General features: G+C 45.6%; 1 protein-coding gene across 1 annotated transcript in view; it reads left to right on the forward strand.

The window, feature by feature from the left end:
* LOC133361315 (zinc finger protein ZFP2-like) overlaps positions 1 to 13441 on the forward strand; it is a 49611-nt gene extending 36170 nt beyond the window's left edge. Inside the window, exons 4-7 of the mRNA XM_061580253.1 lie at positions 3126 to 3611; positions 6014 to 6048; positions 12727 to 13038; positions 13336 to 13441. Of these exons, the coding sequence (XP_061436237.1) occupies positions 3126 to 3611; positions 6014 to 6048; positions 12727 to 13038; positions 13336 to 13441 (939 nt within the window). The remainder of the gene's footprint in view (positions 1 to 3125; positions 3612 to 6013; positions 6049 to 12726; positions 13039 to 13335) is intronic.
* Positions 13442 to 14970: the final 1529 nt, after the last annotated feature.

A 14970-nucleotide genomic window follows, 5' to 3' on the forward strand; every position in this document is an offset into this window, starting at 1 on the left:
CGAAACCATGGTGGCCAAGGATATGGTACCCGGAACGATGAGGAAAACCGAGCCCTGGACTTTGCGGAAGCCCATGATCTTGTCCTCGCCAACACCTTCTTCAAGAAGAGACCGTCCCATCTCATTACGTACGCCAGTGGTGGGAGATCAACTCAAATTGATTTCTGGCTTGTCAAGCGGGATAAGCTGAAAACGGTGACAAACACTAAAGTCATACCATCGGACAACATCACCCCACAACATCGCATCCTGATCATGGACATGAAAATGGACATTGGCCAGCGACATCGCCCACCAACAACGGAACAGCAGCGAATTAAGTGGTGGCGGATGAAGGAATGCAAAGATCAGCTGAGAGTCGCCCTCAATCAGATTGACGTGAACACCAACCGACCAGCGAATGCGATTTGGGAAGATCTCGCCGGCCAACTGTGCACAGCAGCAACGGAAGCACTGGGGCCAACTAAGCCGGCAAAACACTTCATTGACAAGCAAATATGGTGGTGGAACGAATAAGTTCAGCTAGCAGCGAAAGAGAAGAAGCTAGCTTTCAAGAAGTGGCGCAAAACGCTCGCAGATCTGGATTACCAACAATACAGAAACTGAAAATCGGCAGCGAAGCGAGTAGTAGCAGCGGTGAAATTAGCTCAATACGACCAACTGTATGTCGAACTGGACACCCCAGAAGGTGCCAATAAGATCTATCGACTGGCAGAGGCGCGCCATCGTTCGACTCAGGATATTGGTCAGGTCAAATGCATAAAGGATGAGAATCACAGCGCTCTCAGAGACCCGCCCGCCATCCTTCAACGCTGGAGCGACTACTTCTCTGGAATCTGCAACCAGGAATTTCCCCACCCACCGATTATTAGCGCTGAACACGTCCTCGATCCGGTTTCACCTATCACCATCACCGAAGTGGAACAAGCTATCAAGAGAATGAAGAATGGGAAAGCGACTGGCCCGGACGATATACCTGCTGAGGCCTGGAAGATCCTTGGCAGGCAGGGTGCTGCCCTCCTTACCCAACTCTTCAGCACCATCACGAGCACCGGTGAGGTCCCAGAAGCCTGGTCGACCAGCACGACGGATCCAATTTGGAAGGGTAAAGGGGCCGTGGCAGAATGCTCGAATTACAGGCCAATCCGGCTCCTGTGTCATGCGATGAAGATCTTTGAGCGAGTTTTGGACACGAGGATTAGAAACATCGTCACCCTATCACCCAACCAATGCGGCTTCGTCAAAGGATATGGCACTACGGACGCCATATTCGCGGCGAGGCTCCTGCTGGAGAGGCACAGAGAGAAGAACAAAGCTGTGCACGTGTCGTTCCTCGACCTTGAAAAGGCATTTGACAGGGTCCCCCACGACCTCATCTGGCACTCGCTTCGATCCCATGGAGTCCCTGAAACCTACGTGCATTGGGTACAAGAACGTCACCAGTGCAGTCAGGTGTGCAGTGGGCATATCACCGCCATTTCCCATCAGCGTTGGAGTGCACCAAGGATCGGCTCTGTCACCACTCCTGTTTATCCTGTGCATGGACACGATCACTGCCGACCTGCACACGCCCCTGCCATGGTCAATTCTCTACGCGGATGACGTCCTCCTCTCAGATGAAGAGAGAGGAGAAGTGGAAAGACAAACGCGCCTGTGGAAGGAACGTTTGGACGAAAACGGGATGAGGTTCAACATCAAAAGACGGAGTATATGGAGTGTGGCCCCCAAACCGACGGCACCATCAGCATTGACAGAGAAGATCTGAAGAAAGTGACGGACTTCAAGTACCTGGGTTCCACCATCAGCTCAGATGGTAGCATCACGACTGATGTGAGGTCACGAGTCAATGCGGTATGGATGAAGGCAAGTCACCGGAGTCCTCTGTGATAGGAAAATGCCGGATAGGCTGAAGGGAAAAATGTACAAGACCATCGTCCGACCGGTGGCACTCTATGGATCCGAGTGCTGGCCAGCCACAACTGTACACGAACAAGCTCTCCACACCATGGAGATGAGGATGCTCAGATGGAGCCTCGGACTCACTCGATGGGATCGTGTCATGAACGAAGACGTTCGGAATCGACTTGGTGTGGCCCCCATTGCGGACAAGATGCTTGAGGCAAGGCTTCGGTGGTACGGCCATGTGATGCGAAGTGAAGAGTCATCAGTGGCCAAGACTGCCATGTGTATTGAGCCAGAGGGCCGCCGTCCACGCGGACGTCCGAAGAAGCGATGGATGGATCGAATAAAGGAAAACATAAAGACGGTCAACGCATCCCCTGAAGATGCCCTGGACCGAGCCAAATGGGGAAGACAATGCCGAAAAGCGGACCCTGCGCCACAGCGGGAACAACGCTAGGAAGAAGATTACTTATTGGATTTCACTCCCTCGTCGAGAAGGCCGCTCTCTTCCTTTTCTAAAGTTACATGCTAATTTCTCTGCATTCACTTTAAATCGAGGACAAAGTTTTTCCATTTATTCAAAATAAGCGCACAATTACACACTGAGATGCACTTACATATTCATGCATGAAGCACAATGGGCACATTACCCTTCGGTATGTTAATAGACATGCGGATTGTGCCTTCCAAAATTAACAATCGAATGCAAATATTCTGAAAGACAAAGGATTGGATCGTAGGGGGGGAGTTATAAGGTGGCTCAGAAGCAGAGCTCAATGCCATTTCGAGAGGGAATTTGATGAGGTTGGACGCTCGACTCGTCGCTCTGCTGATCGCCCTTCAACCGCGAGACAACGCAGCCTGGCGAGCACAATTGCTGTGTCGACAGTTAGGCGACTTTGCATCGGGAGAGTTCGTGGCGACATCTTCAGACGGGTTCCAGACATCGATATACCGTGAATCTCCAAGTAAGTGTCTATTTTCGCGGAACGTGTTCTTCGTCAAATTAGCGGGATTTTTTTGCGTCTCGGTAAGACGCGAGTGTCGTTCTTGTTTTAGCAGTTAACAAAATCTAAAACTCAACGCTAAACATCCTTGCGGCTGATAGCGTACTTTTGACTCGATAACAGCGCTGCTGTTACTACGCTCACATGGAGCAGAGACGCTCTCCACAGCCCCACGCACACGGAGACAAGAAGCCATTGAATTGCTCTGTGTGTGGGAAGTCCTTTTCATGGTCATCAAGTCTTAAGAGACACCAGAGAACGCACACGGGTGAGAAGCCATTCCTGTGCCCTGTGTGTGGGAAGACATTTGCGAAGTCATCACACCTTCAGAGTCATCAGAGAACACACACGGGTGAGAATCCATTCCTGTGCCATGTGTGTGGGAAGGCATTTGCACAGTCGTCAACTCTTCAAACTCACCAGAGAACACACACGGGCGAGAAGCCATTCCTGTGCCCTGTGTGTGGGAAGACATTTGCAGACTCATCAACTCTTCAAACTCATCAGAGAAGACACACAGGCGAGAAGCCAATCCTGTGCCCTGTGTGTGGGAAGGCATTTGCACAATCGTCAACTCTTCAAACTCATCAGAGAACGCACACGGGCGAGAAGCCATTCCTGTGCCCTGTGTGTGGGAAGACATTTGCGAAGTCATCACACCTTCAGAGTCATCAGAGAACACACACGGGTAAGAAGCCATTCCTGTGCCCTGTGTGTGGGAAGGCATTTGCACAGTCGTCAACTCTTAACAGGCATCAGAAGGTCCACAATGATAGGAAACTGAAATCAAAAGCTGAAATTCAAGGTGCTGCAATGAGTCCTCAAGAAGTTTCCACCTTCGATCCCATGCAGTTGGATCCCGAGAGATGGCTGGACGTAACGGAGTGGCTCGAGAGTCAACTAGAGAGCTCGGGGTGACTGAAATAATATTATGTCATGTGGTTATACCTATTAAGCCGTATCGAGTACTTTTGTGTGTAATTTTGACCATTTTAGATTTACAGTTTTTGTGAGTTTAATTACGTGCACAGTGGTGGTTTGTAATGTTATCGGATTACTTGCCGAAGTGGTGTGATGAGCACTGGCTGTGAGAGGGCTCAATTGTAGTCGTTAGGTATTCCTGTTGAGCTAAAGTTGGAATGCGTCTGTAGGTACATCTTTACTCAACATTTTAAACGGTTTTTTTTCGAGCATATAGCTGTTTTTATTGGTATTAATCGACTTTAGATAGCCGATTTCAGGATGTACATTGATGACAAGTTCGTTGGATATATGGCCTTGACTACAACATAGACGCACAGTGAACAAATGTGGTGAACTAATAAGGAAATCATGGGGAATGATACTTTAACGCTTTGGTATTCCTGGAACGGAAATGGTTTGCATGGTACTGGAAATTTGTGAACATAGGACACAATAAATATTCCCTTCGAGTTTTGATGTAAAAATGATTGCAGATGAATAAAAAGTATTTTTAACAAATGTTTGTCCGGTCTTTATTTTATAATGTTCCTAGCAAAAATATGAGAGAATTTCAGGTGGAGGATCTCCGTCACACAAGTGTGCCCTTAACCGGCAGCAACTTGGCTGTCTACCCGATTAACACGTGTTCCTTGAGGGGAAAGGTCCCAGTAGTTAATCGTTCATCAACGTACCAGTCCCTAATCCCGAAGTATGTTGTACCTTATAACATGTAAACTGTAATACTATAAATGATAACACTAAACTTTAAACGATTATAAACTAGTGTTTTAATTTATAACCATATAAATTGAGGTAAGGTATTATAATAGCATTAGAATTACAGTGTGGTCGTATAAGAATCGCACTATGCTGATATGTATGTATAGTGTACGTGCAAGGATCGGATAAAAAATTATTACAATTACAACATGGTCATATGACAATCAAGATTTTTAATGCAAGATGTCATCGAATAACAAAAGACGGAATATATTTATATAAATACACGCACAAACCCATTATAAACTCATGAGATTATGAATCGTTACAATTATTATAACAATCACAAATTGTGACAAAGAGAAATTCCCACAAGCAAAACACCACGCTCACGTGACGAATTCTTAAACAAACTGCTACACTCAAGTGACAGAACTCAACAAAAAAACGCCGCAAAAAAAAGAACAACATCAATGGACAAATCCTAAAAACATACAAAACACGCACGTTAGCAGATGTTAGAAGAAGACAACACATAGCACCTTCAACTATACACATTATACAGCCAACTCGTAAATGGGGCGGTATATGACAGCCTTCGCTGCTGGCGACGGGGCCAAGGAGCGAGTGTTTAACTCCATTGTTTCAGAATCCGTGTCATTACCCGGCCACAGCGCCTTAGCCAAACTACATCTCCCCAACAAGGCAGCCTTCCCTATGCTGTGTATTTTAGCAATATATTTACGGACGCACTTGAAGATAACAATTCGTCCAACAAAGGCAGTCGACTTGTTCTACCAACATGATTTAAATTAACTAACCTACACACAGTTATGATTAAACAAAGTAAACATTAGTCGCTCATCCCAGCTCAGATATGATCATAGAAATTACTTCCAAATCCGTGTCGGGTCCCACGAGAACAGGGCACTTCTACAAACTCTCAAATTGTAAACTCACATTGCATACTCTAACATTATAAACTCTAACAATATAACCTTTAAACTATGAGCTAAACATTGTAACGCTTTAAAATAACACTACAAACTAGTGTTATAGTAAACTATAATGTTGTGAACTCTAACAATATTAGCTATGAGCGATACATTATAACGCTATAAAATAACATCATAAACAAGTGTTACAGATTAGAACACCGTACATTGAAGTGTGATATTCGAATTCGAATTCTTAGCTTCACAACGTGGTCCTCTAGGAATCACAATTTGCTCGTCAGTATGTAACATGTCTGTATGTAATATGTATGCATGAGATATGTCTGTATGTAATATGTATGCATGTAACATGTATGTATGTAATATGGACGTGCGAACCAATGGTGGGACATGTGAAACATGAAGGTGCAGGATCAGGATGGGATTAAAATTATTTGAATAACACTTTGGTGGTATGCGCCGCAGCCTGGCTGCCCAGCAGATACCAAGGAGGAATTTTGGTAACAATTGATGGACACATGCAATCAAATAAATGGAGAAGAGCAGTTAGTAATTGGTGGAGACCTAAATGGACACGTTGGAAACGCCCGGGATGGATACCCTCGAAACCATGGTGGCCAAGGATATGGTACCCGGAACGATGAGGAAAACCGAGCCCTGGACTTTGCGGAAGCCCATGATCTTGTCCTCGCCAACACCTTCTTCAAGAAGAGACCGTCCCATCTCATTACGTACGCCAGTGGTGGGAGATCAACTCAAATTGATTTCTGGCTTGTCAAGCGGGATAAGCTGAAAACGGTGACAAACACTAAAGTCATACCATCGGACAACATCACCCCACAACATCGCATCCTGATCATGGACATGAAAATGGACATTGGCCAGCGACATCGCCCACCAACAACGGAACAGCAGCGAATTAAGTGGTGGCGGATGAAGGAATGCAAAAATCAGCTGAGAGTCGCCCTCAATCAGATTGACGTGAACACCAACCGACCAGCGAATGCGATTTGGGAAGATCTCGCCGGCCAACTGTGCACAGCAGCAACGGAAGCACTGGGGCCAACTAAGCCGGCAAAACACTTCATTGACAAGCAAATATGGTGGTGGAACGAATAAGTTCAGCTAGCAGCGAAAGAGAAGAAGCTAGCTTTCAAGAAGTGGCGCAAAACGCTCGCAGATCTGGATTACCAACAATACAGAAACTGAAAATCGGCAGCGAAGCGAGTAGTAGCAGCGGTGAAATTAGCTCAATACGACCAACTGTATGTCGAACTGGACACCCCAGAAGGTGCCAATAAGATCTATCGACTGGCAGAGGCGCGCCATCGTTCGACTCAGGATATTGGTCAGGTCAAATGCATAAAGGATGAGAATCACAGCGCTCTCAGAGACCCGCCCGCCATCCTTCAACGCTGGAGCGACTACTTCTCTGGAATCTGCAACCAGGAATTTCCCCACCCACCGATTATTAGCGCTGAACACGTCCTCGATCCGGTTTCACCTATCACCATCACCGAAGTGGAACAAGCTATCAAGAGAATGAAGAATGGGAAAGCGACTGGCCCGGACGATATACCTGCTGAGGCCTGGAAGATCCTTGGCAGGCAGGGTGCTGCCCTCCTTACCCAACTCTTCAGCACCATCACGAGCACCGGTGAGGTCCCAGAAGCCTGGTCGACCAGCACGACGGATCCAATTTGGAAGGGTAAAGGGGCCGTGGCAGAATGCTCGAATTACAGGCCAATCCGGCTCCTGTGTCATGCGATGAAGATCTTTGAGCGAGTTTTGGACACGAGGATTAGAAACATCGTCACCCTATCACCCAACCAATGCGGCTTCGTCAAAGGATATGGCACTACGGACGCCATATTCGCGGCGAGGCTCCTGCTGGAGAGGCACAGAGAGAAGAACAAAGCTGTGCACGTGTCGTTCCTCGACCTTGAAAAGGCATTTGACAGGGTCCCCCACGACCTCATCTGGCACTCGCTTCGATCCCATGGAGTCCCTGAAACCTACGTGCATTGGGTACAAGAACGTCACCAGTGCAGTCAGGTGTGCAGTGGGCATATCACCGCCATTTCCCATCAGCGTTGGAGTGCACCAAGGATCGGCTCTGTCACCACTCCTGTTTATCCTGTGCATGGACACGATCACTGCCGACCTGCACACGCCCCTGCCATGGTCAATTCTCTACGCGGATGACGTCCTCCTCTCAGATGAAGAGAGAGGAGAAGTGGAAAGACAAACGCGCCTGTGGAAGGAACGTTTGGACGAAAACGGGATGAGGTTCAACATCAAAAGACGGAGTATATGGAGTGTGGCCCCCAAACCGACGGCACCATCAGCATTGACAGAGAAGATCTGAAGAAAGTGACGGACTTCAAGTACCTGGGTTCCACCATCAGCTCAGATGGTAGCATCACGACTGATGTGAGGTCACGAGTCAATGCGGTATGGATGAAGGCAAGTCACCGGAGTCCTCTGTGATAGGAAAATGCCGGATAGGCTGAAGGGAAAAATGTACAAGACCATCGTCCGACCGGTGGCACTCTATGGATCCGAGTGCTGGCCAGCCACAACTGTACACGAACAAGCTCTCCACACCATGGAGATGAGGATGCTCAGATGGAGCCTCGGACTCACTCGATGGGATCGTGTCATGAACGAAGACGTTCGGAATCGACTTGGTGTGGCCCCCATTGCGGACAAGATGCTTGAGGCAAGGCTTCGGTGGTACGGCCATGTGATGCGAAGTGAAGAGTCATCAGTGGCCAAGACTGCCATGTGTATTGAGCCAGAGGGCCGCCGTCCACGCGGACGTCCGAAGAAGCGATGGATGGATCGAATAAAGGAAAACATAAAGACGGTCAACGCATCCCCTGAAGATGCCCTGGACCGAGCCAAATGGGGAAGACAATGCCGAAAAGCGGACCCTGCGCCACAGCGGGAACAACGCTAGGAAGAAGATTACTTATTGGATTTCACTCCCTCGTCGAGAAGGCCGCTCTCTTCCTTTTCTAAAGTTACATGCTAATTTCTCTGCATTCACTTTAAATCGAGGACAAAGTTTTTATTCAAAATAGACGCACAATTACACACTGAGATGCACTTACATATGCATGCATGAAGCACAATGGGCACATTACCCTTCGGTATGTTAATAGACATGCGGATTGTGCCTTCAAAAATTAACAATCAAATGCAAATATCCTGAAAGACAAAGGATTGGATCCTAGGGGGGGAGTTATAAGGCGGCTCAGAAGCAGAGCTCAATGCCATTTCGAGAGGGAACTTGATGAGGTTGGACGCTCGACTCGTCGCTCTGCTGATCGCCCTTCAACCGCGAGACAACGCAGCCTGGCGAGCACAATTGCTGTGTCGACAGTTAGGCGACTTTGCGTCGGGAGAGTTCGTGGCGACATCTTCAGACGGGTTCTAGACATCGATATACCGTGAATCTCCTAGTAAGTGTCTATTTTCGCGTCGTTAAATTAGCGGGATTTTTTTGCGTCTCGGTTAGACGCGAGTGTCGTTCTTGTTTTAGCAGTTAACAAAATCCAAAACATCCTTGCGGCCGATAGCGTACTTTTGACTCAATAACACCGCTGCTGTTACTACACTCACATGGAGCAGAGAGGCTCTCCACAGCCCCACGCACACGGAGGCAAGAAGCCATTCAATTGCTCTGTGTGTGGGAAGTCCTTTTCACGGTCATCACATCTTAAGAGACACCAGAGAACACACACGGGCGAGAAGCCATTCCTGTGCCCTGTGTGTGGGAAGACATTTGCACGGTCATCACATCTTCAGAGACACCAGAGAACACACACGGGCGAGAAGCCGTTCCTGTGCCCTGTGTGTGGGAAGACATTTGCACGGTCATCACATCTTCAGAGTCACCAGAGAACACACACGGGCGAGAAGCCGTTTCTGTGCTCTGTGTGTGGGAAGACATTTGCACACTCATCAACCAGGAACAGGCATCAGAAGGTCCACAATGATAGGAAACTGAAATCAAAAGCTGAAATTCAAGGTGCTGCAATGAGTCCTGAAGAAGTTTCCACCTTCGATCCCATGCAGTTGGATCCCGAGAGATGGCTGGACGTAATGGAGTGGCTCGAGAGTCAACTAGAGAGCTCGGGGTGACTGAAATAATATTATGTCATGTGGTTTTACCTATTAAGCCGTATCGAGTACTTTTGTGTGTAATTTTGACCATTTTAGATTTACAGTTTTTGTGAGTTTAATTACGTGCACAGTGGTGGTTTGTAATGTTATCGGATTACTTGCCGAAGTGGTGTGATGAGCACTGGCTGTGAGAGGGCTCAATTGTAGTCGTTAGGTATTCCTGTTGAGCTAAAGTTGGAATGCGTCTGTAGGTACATCTTTACTCAACATTTTAAACGGTTTTTTTTCGAGCATATAGCTGTTTTTATTGGTATTAATCGACTTTAGATAGCCGATTTCAGGATGTACATTGATGACAAGTTCGTTGGATATATGGCCTTGACTACAACATAGACGCACAGTGAACAAATGTGGTGAACTAATAAGGAAATCATGGGGAATGATACTTTAACGCTTTGGTATTCCTGGAACGGAAATGGTTTGCATGGTACTGGAAATTTGTGAACATAGGACACAATAAATATTCCCTTCGAGTTTTGATGTAAAAATGATTGCAGATGAATAAAAAGTATTTTTAACAAATGTTTGTCCGGTCTTTATTTTATAATGTTCCTAGCAAAAATATGAGAGAATTTCAGGTGGAGGATCTCCGTCACACAAGTGTGCCCTTAACCGGCAGCAACTTGGCTGTCTACCCGATTAACACGTGTTCCTTGAGGGGAAAGGTCCCAGTAGTTAATCGTTCATCAACGTACCAGTCCCTAATCCCGAAGTATGTTGTACCTTATAACATGTAAACTGTAATACTATAAATGATAACACTAAACTTTAAACGATTATAAACTAGTGTTTTAATTTATAACCATATAAATTGAGGTAAGGTATTATAATAGCATTAGAATTACAGTGTGGTCGTATAAGAATCGCACTATGCTGATATGTATGTATAGTGTACGTGCAAGGATCGGATAAAAATTTATTACAATTACAACATGGTCATATGACAATCAAGATTTTTAATGCAAGATGTCATCGAATAACAAAAGACGGAATATATTTATATAAATACACGCACAAACCCATTATAAACTCTTGAGATTATGAATCGTTACAATTATTAAAACAATCACAAATTGTGACAAAGCGAAATTCCCACAAGCATAACACCACGCTCACGTGACGAATTTTTAAACAAACTGCAACACTCAAGTGACAAAATTCAACAAAAAAAGGCCGCAATAAAAAGAAAAACATCAATGGACAAATCCAAAAAACAGTCAATACACGCACGTTAGTAGCTGTTAGAAGAAGACAACACTTAACACCTTCAACTATACACATTATACATCCAACTCGTAAATGGGGCGGTATATGACAGCCTTCGCTGCTGTCGACCGGGCCAAGCAGCGAGTGTTTAACTTCATTGTTTCAGAATCCGTGTCATCACCCGGCCACAGCGCCTTAGCCAAACTACATCTCCCAAACAAGGCAGCCTTCCCTATGCTGTGTATTTTAGCAGTATATTTACGGACGCACTTGAAGATAACAATTCGTCTAGAAAAGACAGGCGATTTGTTCTACCAACACGATTTAAATTTATACCCGAAAGAAGTATGAGTTCATTCATGAGTAGTATTCATTAAGCCCCGATAGCACTAACCTACACACAGTTATGATTTAACAAAGTAAACATTAGTCGCTCATCTCAGCTCAGATATGATCATAGCAATTATTTCCAAATCCGTGTCGGGTCTCACGAGAACAGGACACGTCCACAAACTCTCAAATTATTAACTCACATTGTATACTCTAACATTATAAACTCTAACAATATAACCTTAAAACTATGAGCTATACATTGTAACGCTTTAAAATAACACTACAAACTAGTGTTATAGTAAACTATAATGTTGTGAACTCTAACAATATAAGCTATGAGCGATACATTATAACGCTATAAAATAACATCATAAACTAGTGTTACAGATTAGAACACCGTACATTGAAGTGTGATATTCGAATCTCATTCGAATTCTTAGCTTCACACCATAGTCCTCTAAGAATCACACTATGCTCGTGAGTATGTAACATGTCTGTATGTAATATGTCTGTATGTAATATGTCTGTTTGTAATATGGACGTGCGATCCAAGGGTGGGATATGTGAAACGGAAGGTGCAGGATCACACTTTGGTGGTATTAGGATCAAGCTATCCATTGCTGGATGAATGTTCCATCTCAATGGCATCAAATAGCAATATTTAGTATGAATATATAAAATAATCGCACAACCCAAACATAAGCCCCTGCAATTATAAATCGTTACAATTGTAATGACTCGTTTGATAAAAGTATTTTATCAAAGTTTGCTATCCCATCACGGAACACCACTGGAACTGAAGCATATTAAGCAGCAACAACAGCAGCAACAACAGCAGCAGCAGCAACAGCAACAACAGCAACAACAGAAGCAGCAGCAACAGCAACAACACCAACAGCAGTAACAACAGCAGCAGCGACGACAGCAGCAGCGACGACAGCAGCAGCAACAACAGCAACAGCAGCAACAACTGCAGAAGCAGCAACAGCAACATCCAGGCGAAGAAAGAAACAGCAGAGCCCGAATCGACGGCCGCCACCCGAACATCGGCAGCTGTAGATAGTGTGATTCTAATAGGACCACGTTATTATTATTATTATACTAATTTTGATGCTATTCTAAACCGAGCACCTCCCTGTTTGCATTTACGACTCCCAATGCGCATCTACATATAACATACACTCTAGCTCAGTGTAATTATAATACTACCAGAGTGTTATTCTAATAATTTTCATCCGATTCCTAATCCTGCACGCCCCAGTTCGCATATCCGACCCCCGGTTCGCAAGTCCAAATGGCATGCATACACATTACATACATACGAGCACAGTTCACATGCCCGTACACTATTATACATATGTAGAGAAGTTCCCAGGACGCACTCGGAGACGAATGTGAGGTTTATGGGCTTTCGCCGAGTGTTTATTAAAGTTATTGACATACACCAGGTGTACCAACTTCCCAGGGGTGAGGGCTGCCGGGCTCGGTCCCACTGGTGCCCCCGACACAGTCGGCTGCCCCGTGCTGCCTCCTCTGCGCCGGCCGTGGGCTCAGCCAACACGGCCGGCCGAGGAGCGCAGCCACCTCCAGCCCTGGCGCTGCGCTCTTTCCTATCCCGACTCCATTGCCCCTGGCTCCCCGTTCCACCTGACTCCGAGCCCCGACTTCAGCACAGACCCCGATGACGACACGGGCTCTACTTTCCGCAAGCCGCTAATGAAAAGAACACAAGGCGGTGGAAACACGTGCTTCCATGGGCGGTCGGGGACAGGGCATGCTTGTTTGCCCACAGGTGCCACCGGGTATATCCCCAAGTTGCTCCGTCAATTGACAGGTACGGTAGAAGTCATAGAAGTGAAATGGCTGCAGTGTGTAACGAATGTATTTAGGAAGTCGCCGTTGGTTCATCCACCCATCGCGCCTCAAGACGTATGTCCGTCCCCACCCAGACAGCTCATCCCCATGTCCTGTACAGCCCAAGTCTGGTGTGTCCGACGTGGTGAGGCGCTCGGCAACGGAAACCGTACTCCAAAGGAAATGTCTTGTGATGCCCACAGTTTCCGAGCCCCAGAGGCCCGGGGTGCCTCAAGGATCCGCCACGTGCGAGGAACCGGTGCCTGGATCCTGGTCATATTCTTCAAAAGAAGCCAGGGACCTGCCTAATCCTTCAAGGCTGTGGTGCGAACCCTTGACGCCCCGAAATGCACAAGAATCTACCATGGGCGAGGGATGGACGTCGAGAACCAGGTCAAAATGTGCAAGGTTGCGCTTGAAGGCTCCACGCCCAATATCAATACTGTATATTATTAATTCTGACCTTACTCCCTCCCTTTGATGCTGCTAATCCTGCATAATGCACGGGCATAATGACTTTAAACCCCTCGCCAAACCTCCTACGCAGTTCACAAGTAATGCTAATCGCATATCTCCATTTCCCACAAATATGCTAAAATCCTCTTGATATGCAAATTATTTTGTCAAGACGCTCTTCGCTCCTAAATCCCAGCATAAATAGTCGCTCCAAGCCTGGAGCGTGACATTCAGACTCTGTCTACTTGACGGACCTGTTCTCCACCTTAGGACGGCTGCTTGCGTTGTGGCCGAAACGTCGTGAGAATTATTTTATTATGTTTTATTTTTATTATTTTATTACTTCCCTTGTACGTGACTTTACCGAAAGAACCAAGAAGATGTATATTGCTATTCGGTTCCATTGAGATGGAACATTCTACCAGCAGTGGGCAGCTTGATTCTAATACGACCATGGTGCGATTTTAATAATTTTGATGCAATTCTAAATCTGGCACCACCCAGGCCGCATTAACGACTCCCGATGTACATCTACATATAACATACATTCTAGCTCAGTGTAATTCTAATACGACCCTAGTGTTATTCTAATCATTTTAATCCGATCATAATCCTGCACCCCCCCGTTCGCATATCCGACCACCGGTTCGCATGTCCAAAGGCCATAGATGCATATTACATACGTACATACGAGCACAGTTCACTTGCACGTACACTATTATACACGAAATTCTCAGTTTTTTTTTTAATGAACGTATGTTTTTCAAATGATATGAAATGTAATTATGTTATAATATGTGATTGTTATACATTTTATCTGTTTACATACCGTACATAGCTATTCGATTCAATTAACATGACATTCATCCAACAGTGGACAGTTTTATTCTAATACGACTACAGTGGGATTTTAATAATTGTAATGAGATTCAAATCTTGCAAATCCTACCCCCGGTTCGCATTTACTTAACATGCATATGGCCACAGTGTGATTCTAACATTATCACAGTGCGATTATAATTATTATGCGATTATAATCACGAACTTCCATTTATTTTGTTCAAAACTAATAATACCGTACCTCTGTTGTTGGTGTTATAAATGATGAAACTAGTTAATAGATTATAGTATTTTAACTATTTTTGTTATCGTTGATAGTGTTACAGTTCACACGTCATACTTGATGATTAGGGACCGTAACGTTGCGAATACATTTATAATGGGGACCTTTCCCCTCCAGGGACACATGTTAATGGGGAGACATCCAAGATGCTGCCGGTTAAGGGCAGATTTGTGTGACGAAGATCCTCCACCTGAAACTCGCTTAAAACACGTTTTTGCTATGAACATTGTAAAATAAATAAACGGACAAACATTTGTTA

This window comes from Lethenteron reissneri, chromosome 72 (genome assembly GCF_015708825.2).
Source record: "Lethenteron reissneri isolate LAM-NWPU_2019-01 chromosome 72, ASM1570882v1, whole genome shotgun sequence".
NCBI lineage: Eukaryota > Metazoa > Chordata > Hyperoartia > Petromyzontiformes > Petromyzontidae > Lethenteron > Lethenteron reissneri.